This window comes from Neovison vison, chromosome 11 (assembly GCF_020171115.1).
Source record: "Neovison vison isolate M4711 chromosome 11, ASM_NN_V1, whole genome shotgun sequence".
Lineage (NCBI taxonomy): Eukaryota > Metazoa > Chordata > Mammalia > Carnivora > Mustelidae > Neogale > Neogale vison.
In genome coordinates, this window is record NC_058101.1 from 172,462,987 (window position 1) to 172,484,422 (window position 21,436).

At 47.0% G+C, this 21,436-nt stretch overlaps 1 protein-coding gene across 5 annotated transcripts in view; it reads left to right on the top strand.

Annotated features, from left to right (window-relative positions):
* Nucleotides 1-1,155: 1,155 nt before the first annotated feature.
* SH2D4A (SH2 domain containing 4A) overlaps nt 1,156-21,436 on the top strand; it is a 60,228-nt gene continuing 39,947 nt past the window's right edge. For all 5 annotated transcript variants that reach the window (XM_044225264.1, XM_044225265.1, XM_044225266.1 and 2 more), the window contains exons 1-4: nt 1,156-1,254; nt 6,586-6,969; nt 18,292-18,451; nt 20,053-20,227. In XM_044225264.1, the coding sequence (XP_044081199.1) occupies nt 6,789-6,969; nt 18,292-18,451; nt 20,053-20,227 (516 nt within the window). In that variant the 5' untranslated portion in view covers nt 1,156-1,254; nt 6,586-6,788. The remainder of the gene's footprint in view (nt 1,255-6,585; nt 6,970-18,291; nt 18,452-20,052; nt 20,228-21,436) is intronic.

Consider the following 21,436-nt stretch of genomic DNA (forward strand, 5'->3'; position numbering starts at 1 on the left):
AGTTCTCCAATGAGCTCAATCCATGCAGTGTTAGGAAGTATTATCGGGGGCCACAGCAGCTACCCAGGGAAATGGCAATCCAGCCAAACGACCACAGGCCATTCATTTAATAAGCACTGGGAACAACCTAAACCAGAAATTCTCCCCTGATAAGATTCCCAGAATGGCTCCTAAATAGCTTGGTCTCAGGGACTCATCTCTGCCCCCAAGGCTCTTTCTAACTTTTGAGTTGCTTGTGCAGTCTGGAGAGGTTAAGAATAAGAAAGTTTCATTCTTGAAGGAAGCAAATCAGACCCCTGAATTTATGAAGCAGACTGTGGAGAGCAATACCGAATGCTCACTCTTCATTACATTTGTCCCCAACATGTGCAACCTGGGGGTTCCCCAGAGCAGGCTGTTTTTCTGCACACATTCTGAATGTTCCTCCACAACAGAAAACACCCTCCAATGTTTCTACTCTGCTTCTCGGTCAGCTCCTCCCCTCAGGCACCACCCCAACCTGTTCTTGCTGCAAGTCACAAGATCCCTTTACCTTCCTTTCATTTTTCCCTGGGTCTCTTGTTCTCAGTCTCCATCTTTCCAGCCCTTTGCCTCCTAGGCCCTGTCCTCCAAAGCCACACCTGTACTGACAAGTGCCTGAGTGCCTGCTAAATTAATGTCAACAAAAGGAAAAAAGTGAGCCCCAGATACCCGAGAGGTGAGCTGCCTCGGCGCGCGGGGACTCCGTGTAACCGAGAAGGGCCTCCCCGCCCGCGCAGGCTCCCCCCTTGCAGGATACCTGGAGCTCTCAAGTGAAGGGGCCGGGCCGCTGATATTAATAAGCTCCGCGGGCCCCGAGATGGCGCGACAGGCCTTCCCAAACTGCAGACCCGCAGTGGCCTCGCGGACTCGGACCACCCGAGGCCCGGGGCGGCGGGCGCTCGGACAGCCCGGCCGGGCCGCGGCGGGACGCAGCAGGCCGCACCGCCTCGCCGCCGTCTGGCCCTGGAGCGTCTCCAGGTGCCCGGGTGGGGCCGCGAGCGCCCAGTCAGCCACTCCGGCATGCGGGCCGCGGGCGGGGCGGCGCGGGCGGGCCGGGGCTGAGGGACACTGTTGGCCAACATCTCGGCCGGGGTGTTTGTCCGCCGGCCCGTGCCGCTCGCCGGCGCCTCTGCCTGGCCCGCCCGCCCCTCCTTCCCCGACAGCTTCTGGCGGCCCAAGTGGACGTGGTGCTGCTTCGGTCCCCCTCGGAGGGGAGCGCAGGGCCCTGCACGGGTAGGTGCCTGGGGAGGGGACAGGGGACAGTGAGCGGGGGCAGAACACAGGGTGTCGGGGGTTGCTGGAGGGGGCGCGCGGAAGGCGCGTTGGTGAGGGGGGCTGGGAGAGGCCGCCACGAGCCCACCCCGGCCTGCACGCGCCCCCCCAGCGTCCTCTCCGCCGCGGCCCGGCGGGCGGCCGGTGTCCGGTGTCGGTATCCGGTGTCTGAGCCGCGGCGGGTGAGCGGCAGGGGTCCCCGGAAGGAGGGCGCGGCGCACTCGGGAGGTCCGGGGGTAATTGTGGGGCGCCGGGCGGGCCCCCGTGTGCCTGTGGGGCGCGCGCGTCGCTGAGCCGGGATGGGCCAGAGGCGGCCGTGTGGGGCGGTGGGGCTGGCCCAAGACTTCCGAGCTCCGGCAGGACTGCCCCGGCGCCCCGCGGGTCTCGCGTCTGTCGCGGCCTCCCGCGCCCGCACGCCCGCCCCTCGCCGGCCCGCGACGGGTGCCCCGGCCTGTACCCTGCCCGACGGCAGCCGCGGACCGGCGCTCGCACACACGTGGGGTAGGGCCGTGCCGACCTCCCCTGCCCCAGACCTGCCGGGGAGGCCCGGGAGCCGGTTTCCCAGCGCGCGGCCGCCAGGGCTGCCCTGTGGGGTTCGGGCGCCGCGGGCGGGGCCGGCTTCGGGGCCGCGCGTCGCGCCCTCCCGCGCGCCAGACGGCGGACACACGGTAGCCCCTGGTCCCCCGGCGACGGTCGTCTTCTTGTCCGCCCCTGCCCTCGGGGTTCACGCGGGCGCCGAAAGGGGTGGGCGTGGAGATGCCAGTTCGTGGGTTTTCTTGTTCTCATTCCCTCCTCAGGGGTCACAGGGCAGAAGCAGTGGCACCTCTCTCTAAACTTGGGCTCCTCGGCTCCTAAAGCTTTTTGTTTTGTTTTAAAGATTTTATTTCTTTGAGAGAGAGAGCATGAGAGGGGAGAAGATCAGAGGGAGAAGCGGACTCCCCACGGCGCTGGGAGCCTGACGTGGACTCGATCTGGGATCACGACCTGAGCCGAAAGCAGTTGCTTCACCCACTGAGCCACCCAGGCGCCCCTGTTTTGTTTTTTTAAAGTAAAACTCTACCCCCAGGTCCGCTCTAACTCAGGACGGAGATCAAGAGCTGAGCGCTCTCCGGACTGGGCCGGCCAGGCACCCCTCTAAAAGGCTTCTGATTGCCTGCTTAATAGAAGAGACTTGGAGCTTTTAAAAGGGAATAATCATTTAGTGGATTTAAATCAGTGAAAGTCATATGTGGGCATAGATTTGGCACATGAGTGGAGTTTTCTAGATAAATCCGAATGTGCAGTAACTTCAAATTTCTGAAGAATCGTATATATATGTACAAAACTTAGTACCAAATTGCTGTCACTTCTGGTAATTCATTTTATCCTCAAAAGTAGTCCTTTTGCAGATAAACTTTATAAGATTATTAAGATTTTTAAAGATTATTTATTTTAAGATTTTAAGATTATTTATTTATTTATTCTTTTATTTGGGAGAGAGCAAGCCAGTGGGGGTAAGGAGCAGATGGAGGGGGACAATCGGACTCCAAGGTCAGTGAGGAGCCAGAGGCAGGGCTCCATCCCACCACCTTGAGATCCTGACCTGAGCCAAACGAAGAGTGGGATGCTTAACCAACTGAGGCACCCAAGCATCTCCAAACTATATTCTTAACATTATAAAGTCTTACTGTCTATACTATGTTACTGCTATGATTTAGGCTTTATCTCTGCCTCCCCCTGTCCAGGGTCTCAGAATCACTAAAAGCACAATTTTTATTTTGTTGAACAGGGCCATGGAAGATGTGAGAGGCCAGATCTATGGTATTCTGGAAAACAACTGATCCTATCACCCTTTAGAAATTCATTTTTGGAATAAATAGCAGATGTGGGCTTTTTTGTCATTTCTCTTTTTCGAGTAAGCTGCTATACACAACAAGAAAACTGAGTTAGCTTAGCTTTTCTTTTTCTTTTCTTTTCTTTTCTTTTTTTTTTTTTTGGATCTTGAATAAATGAAATTTTGCAGCACTCAGTTTGTTAGATAGGGAAAGTCATTCCAAGTTTGAGTCAGGGTCAGCAGCTGTCCTGTCAGGGAGTGAAAGTGGGAAAAACCCAAGTTCGTTTCCTTATTTCTATTTCCTCTACCCTTGCTGCACTTGTCTCTGCACCTTCACAAAGGCTATAGTGACATAGCCTTCAAATTACAAAGATGTACAGTGCAGTCCCTCATTTCATAGACAGGAAAACAGAGTAGTGAAGTGACAGCTGAAAGTCATACAGCTCTTGAGAAGCCTGCGCTGGGGTCCTTGCTGGGTGTCCTGTGAGCAGCACCCTGTGCTATTTGAGTTTTCTGTCTGAGAGCCCGAAGAAGGAGTTAATCCCCCCCCCCCCGCCCTGGGCATCAACAGCCTTAGAATGGCATGCACACTATTCAGCCACCTGACCTCAGAGTAGTTGCCAGCTGAGGCCCCAGGTACTCTCTGAGGACACAGGGAAGCCAGTGTCTTTCCTTCAAGATCCAGTAGTTAATGTAATGCTAAAGATCCATGTTTGTTGAAAAGGCAAAACAAACCCAAATTAAAATTGTGAATGAGCTTGAGTATCTCATCACAGAGGTGCCATGGAACCGTTCACATCTGTGAGAGGCTGTACCATTCATGCAACTCCTAGCAGCTCTGAGAAGGGAAACTGAGAACGCGAATTGCCTGATGAATAAAGTGGGCAAACAACATCCATGCCTGGGCCGCCATGACAGTTCCCTGCTGCCCTTCCTGGGGAAGGTTTTTTCAATGACCTGGCCTCCTCTCAGCTTTCCTGCAGTTCCCTAGATGAGGCTTCTGCCGCTCAGAGGCATTATGTCATGCACCTTCCAGTCAGCATTGATGTTGCTGCCAAAATGTGCAGGTCTTCTTTCTGAAATTTCACCTGTGGTACGGCATCCTCATGATGTGCTGATTCCGGGCTTACAAAGAAACCCCCCTGTACTAGTGGAGTATAGGAGAGCCGACTTAGAGCCAGACTGCCCAGCTCAGCTACTTTCCGTCTTCTTCTGTGAGATGGGTAGGGAGGAACTGAATCCTAAGAGGGATTGTGAAAAGTAAATGAGTTAAAACACACAAGGTACTGAAGGTAGCGGCTGGCACAGCGTGGGTAAGCTCTCATAGTCAGTACTCGGGGTGGAGAAAAGGGGAACAATGGGAATTCGGCACTCTTGGGCTTTCAGTGTTTAGGCCACACCATCACTGTTGCTAAGATTCACCCCACTCAAAAGGGGGAACAGAACACAAAGCCTCAGGCTTCACTGAGTTCCTCCTTTTCTACCATGTTTTATTTTTGTTCAAGTCAATCACTGGTGGCATGGAATGTGCCAACATAAGGACATTTACTGGAACATCAAGGAGTCATTCACCTTGGTTTTTTACCACTTCATCTCAGACCACTGGAGTCTAGTGTGCAGAGGAACCACATCCTCGCTGTGGTTCCTGTGAAGACAGGAGTCTAGCAGACTCTCCTCTGGTGTAGATTTAGTCGACCCTGCCCCTCAAGAAGCTTGCTGGAACCCAGGAGTGAAAAAAAAGCATTACAGGACATCAGTTCTTTGGCTGGTATAGCCTTTGAGGGTCATCTTTCAAATATAAAAGTTGGAAGGGAGTGTAGGAGGGACATGACTGAGTTAGAGTCAAATCTACTTTTAATTGTTTTTAAAACTTTTCTCTTTTTTTCTTTTAATTGTTTTAGATTGGGGAGGGGCAAAGGGAAAGGGAGAGAGAGAATCTTAAGCAGGCTCCATCTTCAGTGCGGAGCCCTATGTCAGGCTCAGTCTCACAATCCTGAGATCATGACCTGAGCAGAAATCAAGAGTCCAACACTTAACCAACAGAGCCACCCAGGCGCCTCTAAAATTTTTCTCTAAATACTGTGTTCCATTTGAGTTCCAGTAGTTTGAATGCTGCGGGAGATTATAGGATGCAATTAGTAAGAATAGTTGTAGCCTCAATAAACGTCCCAGCTACACGATGGATAGTGAGCTTAACTATGCGCTGTGTATGCAGACATTCTGGGGGACCCCAACTGTTCAACATGCTTGTGTAAATGAAGGAACAGCTTTGCAGGGAAGAAGAAGAAGAGGGGAAGCTGACTCCCAGGGAGCTTTACCATCTGACCCATGGGAATGACAGAGTAAAGGAACTAAAAGCAGCCATGGTATGACTAAGTGATAGTCTGAAGTTTATGAGTGTTTGCACTGAGCTTGGCCAAACAGGTATTTGAGAGGTATGGCCAGGTGGTGAGATTATTTGAGGCATGTGAGCACCAATTTACTAGTCAACTTCTTAAACATAGGTGATCCTGAAAAGTCTCAGTAAACAAGCGCCTTTGTGTATTGAAAAAAATTTAAAAGTTTTAAAACCAATCAACCAAACAGAAATGCGCAAATTAGAGGAAACCCCAGTGGAATTGTCCCCCTCGCCCAACCACTGTGAACCCACTTGTGAGTGCATGAGTCTGTGGCTTCTTATTAAAGGGGTCCTCTAAGGAACTCCTTTGTAAAGCAGGGATCTTTTGTAACAAACCTAGTTGCCTCTTTATTCCCCCAATTTTTCTGGTATGTAAATTTAGTTTTTATTAAATTAGATAGAACAGGTACATTTAAAACCTGGTGACTTTCCAGAGTGTACACGGATGTTTTCTCCTGAACTTACACTGTTCTCATGGTTCTGGTAGGTCATCTGGAAATTTCCTTGTCCTGTGAAGATGAAGTACATGATTGTGTTTATTTAGTGCTGCTTTTAAGGGGAAATGGGAAAACTGCCTTGTGGTCTAATTTCTATTTCTTCTTTTTCCTTCCTTGAGGATGGCCCCATTTTGGTTAGGTTTGGGGTAGGTAATTCTGTGAAATCTCAAAAACAGTATTTTCTTTTGAAATAAGTTGTTTGGAGAGAACCTTTTAATTTCTTAATTTCTTCCTGTGCCTCTTTTTTCTTTTATTCTTTTCTCAGCCATACAGTTGGTGGTTAGGCTCTGAGGTAATAATATGTTTGCTTAGTTGGGAGAAGGCCAAACCTCTGTTAATTTTTTTTGTTTCCCTGAGACTGACCTGTAAAAGTTAGGGTTTGTTTTGTTTTGTTGATAAAGTGTCTGGAAATTATGGGATAGGGGTTACACAAACTCTTAACAAAGCGTGCCTCAGCTTTCTTCTCCTTTCACCTGAAATGCAAAGCGATACTGTATTTCCTCCAAGCTTAATTCACGAGCCTGCCCCTGCCTGGCATCTACACATTTTAACGCTGCCTGCTTTCTGCCGGTTCCCCTTTGCAGGTTCACGAACAGCGTTGTGAACAGTATCTTTGGTGCCAGGAACCAAGAGCCAGTTCTCGGAATTGTCGTCCCAGTCACTAGGATTGCTGCGAGTCTCTGGGAAGGCCTGTGGGTGCGTCCAGGTGCCAGGCCAGGGGAGGCACACGTGGACAGCATTTTCAAGAACTTTTGCCACAGGTGTAAAAGACTCCAGGCCTGCAAAGATGCTGAAACAGATACTATCAGAGATGTACATAGATCCCGATCTGCTGGCAGAGCTCAGCGAAGAACAGAAACAGATCCTGTTCTTCAAGATGAGGGAGGAACAGATCCGCCGATGGAAAGAAAGAGAAGCAGCAATGGAAAAAAAGGAGTCCTTGCCAGTGACATCCAGGCCAAAGAAAGGTAAACTTACCGAGTCTCTTGTGTGAATGTGTTAGTAACATGGCTCCTGGCTTGTTTTAACAGTTCTCACTCGTCAGAAACAAGTCAGGGGCAAGTTCCAGTTTGGTAGAAGGACCCTAAATGTTGTTGAGGTTCTAACAGTGTAATTTATCAGCTTGAAGTTTATACCCACATGCACATACCCACACGTGCACAGCATTTGTCATGAACTTGTGTAGCTGTAAGCAGATCTCCTACTTGAAACCAGACTGACCTTAAGCTGAAGTAAAAAGTCACCTGTACGGTTTGATCTGAGGGGTTCTAAGGAAGGGCTTCTCTCCCACTTATGGTCACTGGGGTCTGTATCCTATTAGCAGCATACGAAGGCATTATATCAGGATTCTTATAGCAATTATGTTTACATTTCTTAGACTTTCAGAGATTTTTCTTTGCGTTATCTTTTCTTAGGAAAACTCCCTCTTAAAATGTAAATACTGCTGTGGGGGGAGGGGAAGTCATACTACACATTTTTTTTTTTTTTAAGTAATCTCTGTGCCCAGCATGGGGCTCAAACTCGAGGCACTGATGTCAGGAGTCAACGGGCTCCACTGACTGGGCTAGCCAGGCACCTCCATACCACACATTTTTTAATGTGAGTTAAGTTTTCAGCTGTCTTTCTTCCTGACCCAAGGAACCCCTGGTAGCTTGAGAGATCCTTTTGAAACCATGAGCGAGGAATTCTCGTACGTCAAGACTTGAAGCATATACACATGCAGACGTAGAAAAGCACACAGTAACCACCTCTGCTCTTCGCCCTCCTCTAGGACAAATTCTGTCATGGGTGAATACCTAAGTTGTTTTGAAAAAAAAAACAGTTTTTCAGGGTCACTTGCAGAGGCATTCAAGACTAATTTCTCCTCATTTTTCATTAAGCCAGGAAAAATAAAATGTGATAAAACCATTCAGGGTTTTGGAGATGGAGAAAATGAATTTCACTTGCATGCTGGTATACACAGACTCAAAAAGGAAGTCAGTTTAGTGACCTTTACCTTATACTCCCTTTATTTGAAACCTTTCCAATTAAGCCTTTATAATGATATAGAAATAAATATGACTATTGCATTTATTGTTATCAATAATAGCTATTTATTAGAAACGTGTTTTGTCAGACACTACGCAAAGCACTTTTATATACAGTAGGTCTTATCTTCTCAAAACATCTGCAAAGTTGGTATTGTCTGTTTTATAGGTGGTGAAACTTAGAAAAGTTAAGTAATATATGCAAAGTCACACCACCAGTAGGTACCCAGATTTACTGGATTTCACAGACCTGAAATAGACTTTTTATTTCAGTAAGTAACATGTCCAAATGGAAGCACGGCCCTTTTATCTTTCTTTTTTTTTTTTTTAAGATTTTATTTATTTGTCAGAGAGAGGGAGAGAGAGCGAGCACAGGCAGACAGAGAGGCAGGCAGAGGCAGAGGGAGAAGCAGGCTCCCCGCCAAGCAAGGAGCCCCATGCGGGACTTGATCCCAGGACGCTGGGATCATGACCCGAGCCGAAGGCAGCTGCTCAACCAACTGAGCCACCCAGGCGTCCCCCCTTTTATCTTTCTTAACTGACTTATACATCTCCCTGCATTGTTGAGCCAGAGTTTATCGGATAGAGCTTGACCTCTCTGGGCACCATTGTTCATTGTGAAGAGAATACATTGATGTGTTGGGTAACTTTGGGGCTGGTGAGAGCTGAAGGGTTCTTGCCCCTAATGTCAGTGGCCCAAACACTTTGTAAGACTTTGGGGTTCTCACATTTGCTGAAGTGGTCTCCTTGTGACTACTTAAGACAGCAATTTCATTTCTTTGCTTAAATAATCTTTTTGAAGACTTTGACTCTACCTCTTAGAAAATCTGTATTACTTTATTAAATGATCAATTAAAAATTATGTTAGTATATGCAGTGAACATTCTATCTGAATTTCATGCCAAAAGTTTATTACTCCTTTAAACTTAACACTTGGAAAAATACATTTTACACTAAATTAGTTCTCTCTTGTGACTACAGAAAAAGAAAAGTTTTGAGATTCCTTCCCAACTTTCCCTAAAAGACAGCACTTTTCCATCTTTCATCTTCTTCCGCCCTTGAAGATAAAGCCACAGATAGTACAAGGGAGTGTTACGGCTGGTGCTCCCCAGGAGTGTATCTGTACTGCAGACCTACTGTGTGCTTCTGCTCCTTTCGGGCCTGTGCTCCCGGCCTCTCCCACCCCACCCAGCTTGTACCCAGCTGACTTTAGTGCTGCTTTTTCATAGCAGTTCTTAGCCAGGCCGCAGCTTTAGAGATTGTCCTTTTCTTGGCTCTTTAAATATATCTTGTGCCCTCCCTCTCCCTCATTCCTTTGCGCCATTTTAGCTCATCACTTGGCAGTTGTTTCATTGTCATCTGGTCACTTTCTTCTCTATACTATCCACTATGGTGAGTTTTCAAAGAACATCACTAAAATGTTTGCATATTGTGTATACCAGGAACCTTTTAGCAGTCTTACGGCTACAGGAGAAAGGTCTGAAAAGCAATTGGAAGTATGGATTTAACTTAGTAATAGAGCAGAAAAATCATTTCAGAATGTAATGGGGAAATGTGATTTTTAGAGAGGGGAAGAATTCTGCATCTCCTCTGCTGCTGGAGGACACATACCCGGAGGTCTAGAGCTTGGTATCCAGGAGGGTATCCCCTAGCTGTGTGTGGCTACTGAGCGCAATGAAATGAGAGTAGTCTGGATTGGCAAAAGTGTAAATTACCAGATTTCAAAGACTCGATTGGAAGAATGATATAAAATAACCACATTAATGATTTTGTACTATTTCTTTTGCTCTGGTAATGGGGCTGCTAGAAAATGTGTAATTACAGAGGTAGCTCACATTTGGACAGTGCTGCTTTAGACTGTAAAAGTAGCACCACTGAGCTGATGATGGATCAGACCTGAGCTCAGTCTTAAATTTATTATCTCATTAAATCATCACAGCCACGCCTGAAGCTGAATTACCGTTCACATTTTACGGATGGAAGAAAGTGAGGCTGGGACATTAACTAGCTTGCCCAGGGCAACAGCTAGTAAGGGCAGAGCTGCAACAGACCCTGAGTCTGACTCTCCCAAAGCGGGCGCTGTTGACGAATCTGCTACATGTCCAGCTTACCTGGAGCTTAAGATGCTGCTCTTGTCTGCAGGTGCCTTGCACACATCCAAGATGTGTGCTTGCCTCAGGGCCCTGCCTTTGTTCTGTGTGATTTCTTTCTGGTAACACGAACAGTAGAGGCCTTCACTCCATAGAGGACAGCCCAGCACTTGTCTCATGGGGCCTGCAAGCCGACAGAAACCTAAGCAGGAGGCTGGGATCTGGTCGCTGTGTGTGGTGCGGGAGGGGCTATGTGTGCCCTTGAAATGGACTTGGATTCATGAAACTTCATTTGCTGCATTCTCGTTGCTACTAAGTGAACTTATGCAGAGCTTTCCCTTTCTCGTGAAATGGCCGTAGACCACCGGTGTGTTCCACTGGCAGTGGCACTTCTCCCCTTCTCTGCTAAAGCCAGGGCAGTGACTCCATGGAAGGACTCGGCTCTGATCTCATCAATTCCTCAGCATCATTGGACTCTGGAGTGGCCACTCTGAGTCTCTTTTTCACCTCCGCCTGACCCCCAAATGTCCATATTTCCGCAGGGTGCCTCACTCTGCAGTGGTGGTTTGTAACCTGGAGGTGGGGTTGAGAGGCTCAGAGACTCCTTTGAAAATTTAGCGAGAGCTTGGATCAGGGAAAATGCACGCTACACTGACAACATTTTGTGTATAGTTTCACAATGTTCCCAGTCTCCCTAAATCTTGTTCACAGACTCTCAGGTTCACAGATCCTAGGTTAAGGTCCCTGTGTTATCTTTCTGCGGTACCACTTCCACGTTTTTTGTTTTTGTTTTTGTTTTTGTTTTTGTTTTTGTTTTTAGAGAGAGCGCATGAGTGGTGGTGGGCAGCAGGGGATGAGGGTTGCAGTGGACAGAGGAAGAAGATGGGAGAATCCCAAGCAAGCTCTGTGCTCAGTGTGGACCCAAACACAATTCTATGACCCTGACCCTGAGATCACCACCTGAGCCAAAATCAGGAGTCAGACACCCAACCAACTGAGCCAGCCCGGAGACTTCTGCTTCTACTTTTTAGGGTCAAACACCACCTATATGCCAGCCATGCTCAAAGCCATACTGCCAAGCCAGGCCTCTCACCCGCTTCGGCCTCAGTGTCCATTCCGTTAATGAGTGTTCCCATTCATATGACCCATAAGCTCGTCAGTGTCACCTCCGTCCTCCTCACCACCCCCACGCCTGACCCTGCCTCTCATTCTCTGTTATAATCAGTGGCACTGCTTTTTTCCCCTTGTCACTAAAGCCAGAAACCTGGAAGCCACACAGCTAGTCACCAAACCCATAGATTTTATGTCATTTGTTCCTTTGCCTAGAGCTTTTCCCTTACCATGGTTCTGGTCTGTTAGGATGTGCCAGACATAAGCATTATATTTATGCTATTTCATTTAAACTTCACAAGAATCTGGGATGGTACGTGTTGTTGCCTTTCTTCTTATAAATAAGGAAACAAACGGGGAAAGTCACTTATATGGTTACTGTTATTTGAACCCAGTTATTTATCACCACCCAGATCTACTCCAAGTCTGTTCTGAACCACTGGTTCTGGCCTTGTCTCCTGCCCTCCCCTAACTCTGAGCTTGATAGCTTACCTGGGCTTATCTTCTTCCCTGGTGAGCACCTGCATGTGGATAATTGTGGATCTCTTCTTCCCATTCACCTCCCTGGGCCCCTGTAAGCTGGTCTCCTCTCCTGACTCAAGTTCTCACTTGTCCGTAGCACCACCTGCTTTCCTGGGCTATAGCCCAAGCACCATGCAGGTTCTCCAGCTTCCTTTCTGTCCTTTTGTCTCTAATATAAGCATAACAATTATTTAAAATTTGAAAGAGGGACTTTAATATTAGCGACTATAAGATTATGAACCCAGGTTAACAAGTCTAGCAAACGATGGAGAAAGCAACAGTTGTAAGTAATTTCAGGAAGTCCCAGTGGGACTCTGCGAGCACCTGGGGCTGGGTCTCACCTTCTCCTGGCCTGTCCTGCTCTTCAGGGCCAGGAGGAAGCGTGATCGAGGCCCCACGCCCAAGCTTGTGTGTCAGAGCCCTATCTACATTCATTGTCCTGGCGTACCTTCTGGTGGGTTTCCCTTTTGCTCTCAGAAGTGTTTCAGTTTGGACGGTGCATTATGAGGCTGTCTTAAACACAGGCTTTGCAATTTCACAGACTGGCTTTGAATTCTGGTTCCAATTTCACTAACTGTGATCTTGGGCAAGTTACATACCCTCCCTGAACCTCAGCTTCCTCATTATAAGATGGGGTTAGTAATGGCCTTGGGTGATACTCTAAATATTTAATGGCAGACATGGCATGGCCATCACTTAGAAGGGACATGGCTGTACCGCTTGCATCCTAGAGGTGCCCACCAGCCTGGATCTTTTGGTTTCTGATGCGGGGGTGGGGGTCCCTAGAGGAGATGCCAGACTGGCGGGAAATAGTTGAGAGGTTGGGAGTTTAGGCAAATATATCATATTTCAGCAACCTGGGTATTGGTCGGTGCTGCTGTCAATCCTGATGATACTCCCAATTTGTTTAATACGTAAATTTGTTAGGAGGCCCCTGGTGTTGATGCTCTGACTTCTGTTCAGTTTTTGGTCTTCTCTTTGTAGGGACATGGTATATATTTCTTCTTTCTCCATTTCTCGTCCTCGCCTGTTACTATGGCTGTCCTTCTGAGTTGGATCTAGTTGGAGTGGAGACCAGTTTCCGACCCTCTGAATGAGTCTTAGTTTGGGGAGAGCCCTGGGGTTTGCACTGACCTGAACGTGAGATGATCCACATGGACACTTCTAGTCTCTCCCGCCACACATCTGCTGGGCCCACCATGTGAGGAGAAGTCAGACACAATGTGAGCAGTGTCACTAACTAATGAAAGGCTGATAAGCCTGGCCATTCCCATGCCAAGTGTCGCCCCATTTTTATGTGATATTTCACAACATTGCCTCGTCAGAGACTGTATATGGTGAACGAGGTATGGATGAGAGTCCAGACCTGCTTACGAACTGCTTTGTGATGTGGTATGAAGCAGGACTGCTCTACTGTCCTAGAAAACTAGGTTTTAGAAGTTCTCAAGAATCCCTAAGCTAGCAAATATGAAGAGTGCTGCAGCACACAAACGTGATTCAAGTACTATGGGAGCAAACCTTATAATTAAATGGAAGTGCTATGAAAAGGTCCCTCTCTCACTGTCCTCTGACTAGAGTGCATATAATGTCAAGGTGAAGTAGACAAAAAAATCCAGAATATGTGGATAGCATTAAGTTATAATAAGATGCAGTGCCTGCCCGAGTAGGATCTCTTCAGTGTATACATTTACTTTGAGGAAGGACACTGGGGCCAGAAATGTGGGTAAGTCTATCAGTTTTCAGCTCTTGGCAGACAGGAGCTTTTCTTCTCTTCTTGTCAACTTTTTCTTCCTTACCTGTTCTTTGCACACTCCTCCTGCCATCATTCCCCTGACCTGTTCCCTGGAATCCTTCTGCTCTCCCCTCCCAAAACCCTAAGTGTCAAACTTGTTCCTGTTTCTTCTATTTAAAGAAATCTTTCAACCATCCTTACTCCTAAGCTGCCCTTTCTGTCTCAAAGGCCTATAATATAGTGCCTGGAACATAGCAGATGCTCAGTAAATATTTGTTGAACAAATAACTGAATCCTTTTTTACTTCCTTGCTAATAAACTTCCCCAGAGCACATACTTACAGCCTCCACCTTTTACCATCCTTTCTGTCCTGCTTTTGTAGCCTATCCCCCACCTGTCTCCCTAAAAATACTCTCCAAAGTCAGAGACTGCTGAGAACCCACCACAAGGCTCCCCATCCCCCTTTCTGTGTCTCCAGGGCATGGAAGCATCCTCTCTCTGGGCCGCATGGCAGTGCATTCTCCTCAGGCTCCTATGTTAAGTCATGTTTAGAAATCAGAAGTTCTTTTTTTTTTTTTTTTTTTTTTTTGCTGTTTAAATCAGAATGTTCTTTCTCTTCCCTTTTGCCTCCCAAAAGCACATGCTTTTCCAAGGTTCTCACTAGGCTTCATTCCCTTTGTAATTTTTCTACACCAATGACTTCAACAATGGCAACTATAAAGGAATTCCCAAATTCACACTGTCCGTCTCGACAACATTTCTGAACTCCAGTGCCAAACATAGTTCAGGTATCTATGGCAGCTCTCCGTGTAGATGGTTAGTGAAATTAAAAATTTATTCTTCATTTCCAAAACAGCTCAAACAAATTTATTTTCTTGATATTACTGTTTCTGCTTATTATTAATATTGGCATCATCTTGGAATCCTTCCTTTCCAGCCACCGGAATCTAACTGACCTTTCCCTCATTCGGGCCCCGGGTACCTCACTCCTGGTCTTTCACCCGCACGTCTCCCCAGTTCTGTCTTCGCTCAGCCACTGGACGGCCTCTCCTACTTCCCTGACCCACCCCACATGCTGATGTGGCCAAGCACTTCCTAAATCCCTTTTCTGACCCTGGCACCATCTGCACAGCAACAGTCATGGACTCTTCACTGGTCATTTAATCAAGAAACATGGAACTAATATTTTTGAGCATTTATCACATGACAGGCTTGTGAAGTCCGACTCACTACTTCTGTTTTATCAGAGAGGGAGCTCAGGCTCAGAGAGGTAAGGTATCCTATACATGGTCACATAAAGAGTTGGTGTAAACTCTGGGATTTTAACACCACTTTTTGGCTTTATGCAGTACAGGACCTAAGTTTAAATCATTTAGCCAGGTGTCTGGGAATTGTGCCTTATGCCTTGTGCCGTTCGCCCCCTGCATGATCCTCAGTGCAGAGCCAGACGACATCCAAAGCTCTCTTCAGCTCTCACTGAGACCCTGATTCCCTACAGCCCTTCCCTGATTTCCTTCTCTGATCTTCGATCACACCATCTTTGTGCGGGTCACCAAACTTACATGCTCCAAAACTCAATTCAAAGAACTTCTTTTTTCTTCTGTATGCTTCCAAAACAATTTCTCCATCTTGCAAATCCTCACTGATCTTAAAATCTGTTGTGGTTTTGGTGTATGTTCCCCTGGTCCTTCAAATTGATTAGTTCTTCTTACGCATTGCCTTAGCACCCTCTCACACCCCCTTCCCTAAGTTGTATTACTTTTATAATTAATTACGTGTTCGATTCCTGTCTCCAGCTAGGATATAAGTTCCCCGAGGGCAGGAGCTGGTCTGTCTTGTTCATAAGTGCTTATGCACTTCTACCTCAGTGCCTCACACATAGTAGATATGCAATAAAATTCATCAAATAAGCAGCCTAATGCCTTGCTCTTTCTCTCGAAGATGCTAGGTGACTTGCAGGAAAATGGCCACATCTGTTTGATCTCCGTAGCACCTGCAGCATTTAGCTCGTCCGCATCATGCTCAGAGTTAGAAACTCAGTACGTTTTTGTGGCGTGAACTTAACAGGCCTGAATAGTCTTCCCCCATCTTGGTGTAAAATTGAGGGTGTCGGAGCTAACACTCATTTACTAGAATAACTTCTCCAGCAGCCTCCGCTAAGGTTTTAGGGCATTGTGGGGGAACCCCTGAAGGCCCTCCAACCTCTTTGCTCTCAGGTGCACTGAGGAGCTCCTGAAGGTGAGAAGCGCTCAGCACAGACGTTATCGTCAGTGCCATTCTGTCAAGAACCCTTCTTTCGGCATCTGGCTGAATGTGATATTCTCTTTTTTACTTGCCTCCAAACCATGGCTTCTTTACCTCCACCGTACTCTCACCACTCCCTTGCTTTTAAAACGTCAAGGCTCTTGTTTGGCCGTCTTTTCTACTCATAACCCCCTCCTCTGTTCACAGGCGATCCTGGGGTTTCTCCCCCACCTCACCCTTCAAGGCAGCACCTTCTTCCCCTAAGAGTGACGCCCCGGCCTGCAGCCCGCTGGGCTCCCCAAAGAATGTGTCCTGCCACACTGAGCAATGCTGCAGGCTCCCTGGGTCCTCCCTCTCCACCTCCCCTGGCCCTCTGCCACTCTCCTGTCAGGGCGACTGTCTCCTGCTATCAAAAATATTGGTAGAGGGGCGCCTGGGTGGCTCAGTGGGTTAAGCCGCTGCCTTCGGCTCAGGTCATGATCTCAGGGTCTTGGGATCGAGTCCCGCATCGGGCTCTCTGCTCTGCAGGGAGCCTGCTTCCTCCTCTCCCTCTCTCTGCCTGCCTCTCTGTCTGCTTGTGATCTCTGTCTGTCAAATAAATAAATAAAATCTTTAAAAAAAAAATATTGGTAGAGAGTTACTTAGGTGAAGGTTGAGAGATGGACATAGTAAAAAATACTATTAGTTGCCCTGAGCGAGTGTAATAAAGGGAGTTTGATGAGGTATGACAGCTTTCTACAGTTAATGAGCCATTTGGCATCTCCTCATGCGAGCCAGAGCTGGCCAGGGCCCATCCCCACTAGAGCACGCTTGGGATTGATCTTCTCTTCATACCTGGTGCCACATTCACTGTTTCTGTTTGGGAAAACAGTACGAGGTCAGCTGCTTTCTGGATGATACATTTGACTCCTCTTAGAGTGAAGATTCTGTCCCCCTCTTCCACTGCCATAGTATCCTAGTTAGAAGTTTTTCATGCTGTAAGAAGTCTTCATTGCCCCAAGAAGGGTGGAAAGTGCCAAACCAAAGAACACATCTGAATTTGAGCAGCCTGCTTTTTTAATGTATCCTGGGGCAACAGTAGGAAGTAGGTTAACAATTCACTGGACAGAAGATGCTTTAATTGGAAACCTTCTACTTAAGGTACAAAGACGAGACACAATCCCAGTGTGGATTTCTAACCTCTAAGCACATGTGTTCCATCAGGTGCCCTCTTACCCACACTCAACACTACTGGCCAGTTTGGGGTTCTTAGGGCCCAGGGATCTTGACACAATATGGACCATAATGGCCCTCGGTAGATCTGCCTGGGGGCTTTTAGATTTAGGGACTGCCCCTCTTGGCTTCTCCTGGGTGTGTTCCACATAACCCTGGGTTCAGGGAGCATGACCTGTGTGGCTGTCTCTGGAGTCCAGGTACTAGAATGTAATACAACCCCTGTGACCAATTGTAAACAAGGATCGTTTAAGTAGCTTCACTAAGTATCACACTACGAGTAGTATTATCTTCTCACAAGTTGGTGTGAATCTCTGAGGAGCCCTAGAAGTAAATAGGGTGATGGTAACAATTAACCTCTCATGAACTCCTATTATGTGGCAGGCACTGGGGGAAAGAGCTGGTGTAGCCTGCTCCCGATGGCAGTCCTGCATTTTTGGTGGTCGGTCATATTCCCATTTTGCAGATGAGGAAACTGAGGCTCAGAAAAATTAATTTGTCCAAGTCACACAGCTAGTAAGTGGTAGGACTAGGGTTTAAACTAAAGCCAGTCCGATTCTAAAATGGAAGTACCGGGGCGCCTGGGTGGCTCAGTGGGTTAAGCCGCTGCCTTCGGCTCAGGTCATGATCTCAGGGTCCTGGGATCGAGTCCCACATCGGGCTCTCTGCTCAGCAGGGAGCCTGCTTCCTCCTCTCTCTCTCTGCCTGCCTCTCTGCCTACTTGTGATCTCTCTCTGTCAAATAAATAAGTAAAATATTTTTAAAAAAATAAATAAAATAAATAAAATGGAAGTACCAAACCCTGGAGAAGCTGTGTATTTCTGGGGTTCAAGAAGATTCTCAGACCTTAGAGATTCTGATATCAGATGTTAGCATAAGCTGCATGCTTTCTCCCGATCTCTCCTACTTTATAAAATGGATACATTCAAAAACCATATTCATATTTTTTAAAGATTTTATTTACTTGAGAGAGAGCATGAGCGAGAGAGAGAGAATGCACGGTCGGGGAGAGGGGTAGAGAGAGAGGGAGAGAGAGAAGCAGACTCCCCGCTGAACAGGGAACCCAACAAGGGGCTCAATCCCAGGACCCTGGAAATGACTAGAGCTGAAGGTAGACGCTCAGCCACCCAGGCGCCCTCATATTTATATTTTAAAACAAACATTGCTGTAGCCGCCATCCTCTGCTACCACCTCCATTGCTCCCTGGGACTGCTGCTGGTTCCTGAGGAGACTGGAAGTGCTTTGTCTCATCTAATCTTTTTTTCTTGAAGACCCTAAATACTTTAATGATGGCAAACATCATAACCCATGACTGAAGATATTTGTCCAATCCAAATTCTGTTTCGCTTACAGAGAACAGCAAATCTGTTCACTGGAAACTGGGAGCCGATAAGGAAGTCTGGGTCTGGGTGATGGGCGAACACCATCTTGATAAACCCTACGATGTGCTCTGTAATGAGATTATTGCTGAGAGGGCCCAGCTGAAAGCAGAGCGGGAAGCGGAAGAGCTCAGGTATGCCATCTGCAAGCCAGTGAGAGGCTGGCGGGATTATAAAATGATGCAAAGATGCCTCTTTTTCAGAGCATCTGGTGGGAGAGTGGGGTGGATCTGAGAGTTACAAAAGTCACTGTAGATCTCTCCGGCAAGTTACTTTACACTTTTGGGGTTCCCTTCCTTCCCGCAATGCGATAGGATCAGCTGTTTCACTTCCTCACTTGTCATCTGATTTGGTCTGGATGAGGTTTCCTGTGTGGTCCCTGGCTTCCCTAGAGTCGTGCCAAAGTGCCGAAGCTGACACAGCAGAGCATCAGGAATATAAGTGAGAAATGCAATGACTGTTTAAGCTTTAGGCCTTCCAGCAAGATTGCTCACAGGGGGCCACTGAGTGAGCAGGCCTTCCAGGTACTTCCACCATGCTAGGTGGAGGGAATTCAAAGATGAACAAGAAGCTTCTAGGAGGAGGAGGAGAAACAGGCAGGTACACAGCTAACTTCTGCTGATGTAGGCTGCGATACATGCTACAGCTAAGTCACAAACAGAGCATTAACTGAGCCCAATATTCTGATCCAAAAAAGAGGTAAAATCTGAATTCGACCTTGAAAGATAAGTAGAGTTTTCCAGCTGCAGAATATCAGGAAGGAAATTGCCAGCAGAGGCATGATCAAGACCCCTAGTTCCGAATCCGTCTCGTTCTTTGGGTGATGATGACTTCAGAATGTTTGAGGTATACGTGGGCAAGTAGCAGGAGAGAGGGGGCCGTGCTCTCAAGTGCCTTGAAAGCCAGATTTAGGACTTTGGACCTTGATCTGTGGACGCTAGAGGTTTGAATAAGGAAGTGACATGATCGCCTGCAAAAATAGGAAGGTAATTTGGCTGGTCGCAGTGAGGCAGGTGATGGATCCCCTCTGTTGGGGGCCCAGGGTGATTTCTGTGAAGGCTGTCACCCCGGGAGTAGGGACAGCCCTCTCTGAGCTGATGAGATAGAAGCAGACCTGGGTTCAGGTCCCGAGGGCCGCTGACGCTCCTGTGACCCCCTCCAGTAACTCAAACCGTAAACGGGAGTACAGAGATAAAGGAAGTGTGCGCGGTGCATCCTAGGAAGGCAGCATGCCCCAGCAGTTTAGCTTCTGGACGGGAGTCGGGCAGACACGGGTTCAAATCCTAGCTGCGCCACAGTGTGGCCTTGGATAAATAATATAACTATTTTGAGCCTCTTGCAAGTAAGCAAGGATAACAAGCCCTTCTTATGGGGTTGTGATGAGGAATAAGTTAATGTCTTTTCTTTTTTTAAGGTGTTATTAATTTGAGAGTGAGGACAATAGAGTGTGCCCAAGCAGAGGGATAGCGGACTCCGCACTGAGCACAGAGTCCGGCGCTGGGCTCAGTCTCACAAGAGGAGTCGAAACCAAGAGACAGATGCTTAGCCAACTGAGCCACCCAGGTGCCTCTAAGCTAGTGTCTTTAAATACTTGCACAGGGCTTAGCATATTGTAAGAACTCGGTAAATGGTATCTGTTACTGTTTTTCACATGATTTGAATGTAGGCATCTGCTTTGGAAAAGCTATCCATGTTGGAAAATGTTTTTGATAATTCCACATTTGTTTCTCTTCAGAAAAACCCAGTCCAAAGAATTCGCCAATAACTTGAAAATGAAATCACAATATTATGATCTGCAAGCACCAGATACCCAGGAGACTCAGAATATCTGCAAGAAAGCAGCAACAGAAAAGGAAAAACTGGGGAAGGGCTCTAGACCAGCACCACTCCTTGAAGAAGAGAAAATTCCAGTGAGTCTTTCATATGTATAAATACGCAGAATTTAATAGCTAGGGAAATTAAAGAATTGGGAAATTTATATTTTAATGTGATGAGATTTATATTTTATTTTATTTATATTTAATGTGATGAGATTTATATTTTAATCATGAGATGAATGTAGTCAAACATCAGGATCACAAACTTTTCTGGGAAAAATCCCTCCGAACTTGAAGGCACTGATGTTCATTTCATTTTGGGGAATTTGGGTCACCTGCTGCTTCACAAGAAAGGGTAAAACACTCCTTTTTCATGGGACCGAAGGTGTGAAGAAAGAACTAGGAACAGAGTTGTGCATTTTAAGATATTTTCAGGGTTTATTTCCCCCTGTTATATGTCTTCCATAACAGAGGTTGATATCTGTTTTTGTGAGGGGCCTGAGGGTAAATACTTGAGGCTTCGTGGACCACACACTGTCACAACTGTACTCAAATGAACAGGTGTGGCTCCGGTGCAGTAAACCTTACTTACCAAGACAGAGCCTGTTTGGCACCGAGGCTGCCGCTGACTGACCCCAGTCCTAGGACGCTGGTGTATCTGTGAAGTAGATTACGTTCTGTGGAGTCTTCCCTGTTTTTTGAGGACTACACCTCCATGCCTCTCTGGCTTCATAGATTCTGCCTGTGCCTGCGGGGACCATGATTTCCTCAACATGATAGAATTTTATAATCAGAATTGGTATGCACTCTCTCATGTTTCAGTTGGTTTAAGGAGCTCAGACATCATTTGCTGCTTGGATTATAGTTTGGAAGGACAATAAAACTGTATTATGAAGTACCTTCTTCTGCCAGGAATTTAATTAAACTGAGAATTAACAGAGGATTTGCAATTGTTTGACTTTGGCTCAGGTCCCCAGCTTTGTGACATTAGTTGCATGTGTTCTTGACCTATTGAGGCAGCTGCACGGGGCTGTGGTTATCTATCCTGCTTGCTTCATGGGGTTGTGATGGAGCAAAGCACACTGCTGAATGTCTCTTATCATTCTTACAATGACTTTATGACCTAGGGACTGTTTCTGTATTTGTCCATTTTACAGGTAAGGAAACTGAGGTTTGATACAGGTATTTGATCTGCCCAAGGACTTAGAGTTGACAAAAGACTGACTCAGGATTCAAACAGAAACAGGGATCTCTGTAGGACCCCTGGGTCATTCCGTAACTATTGCATTTGATTGTCTTATT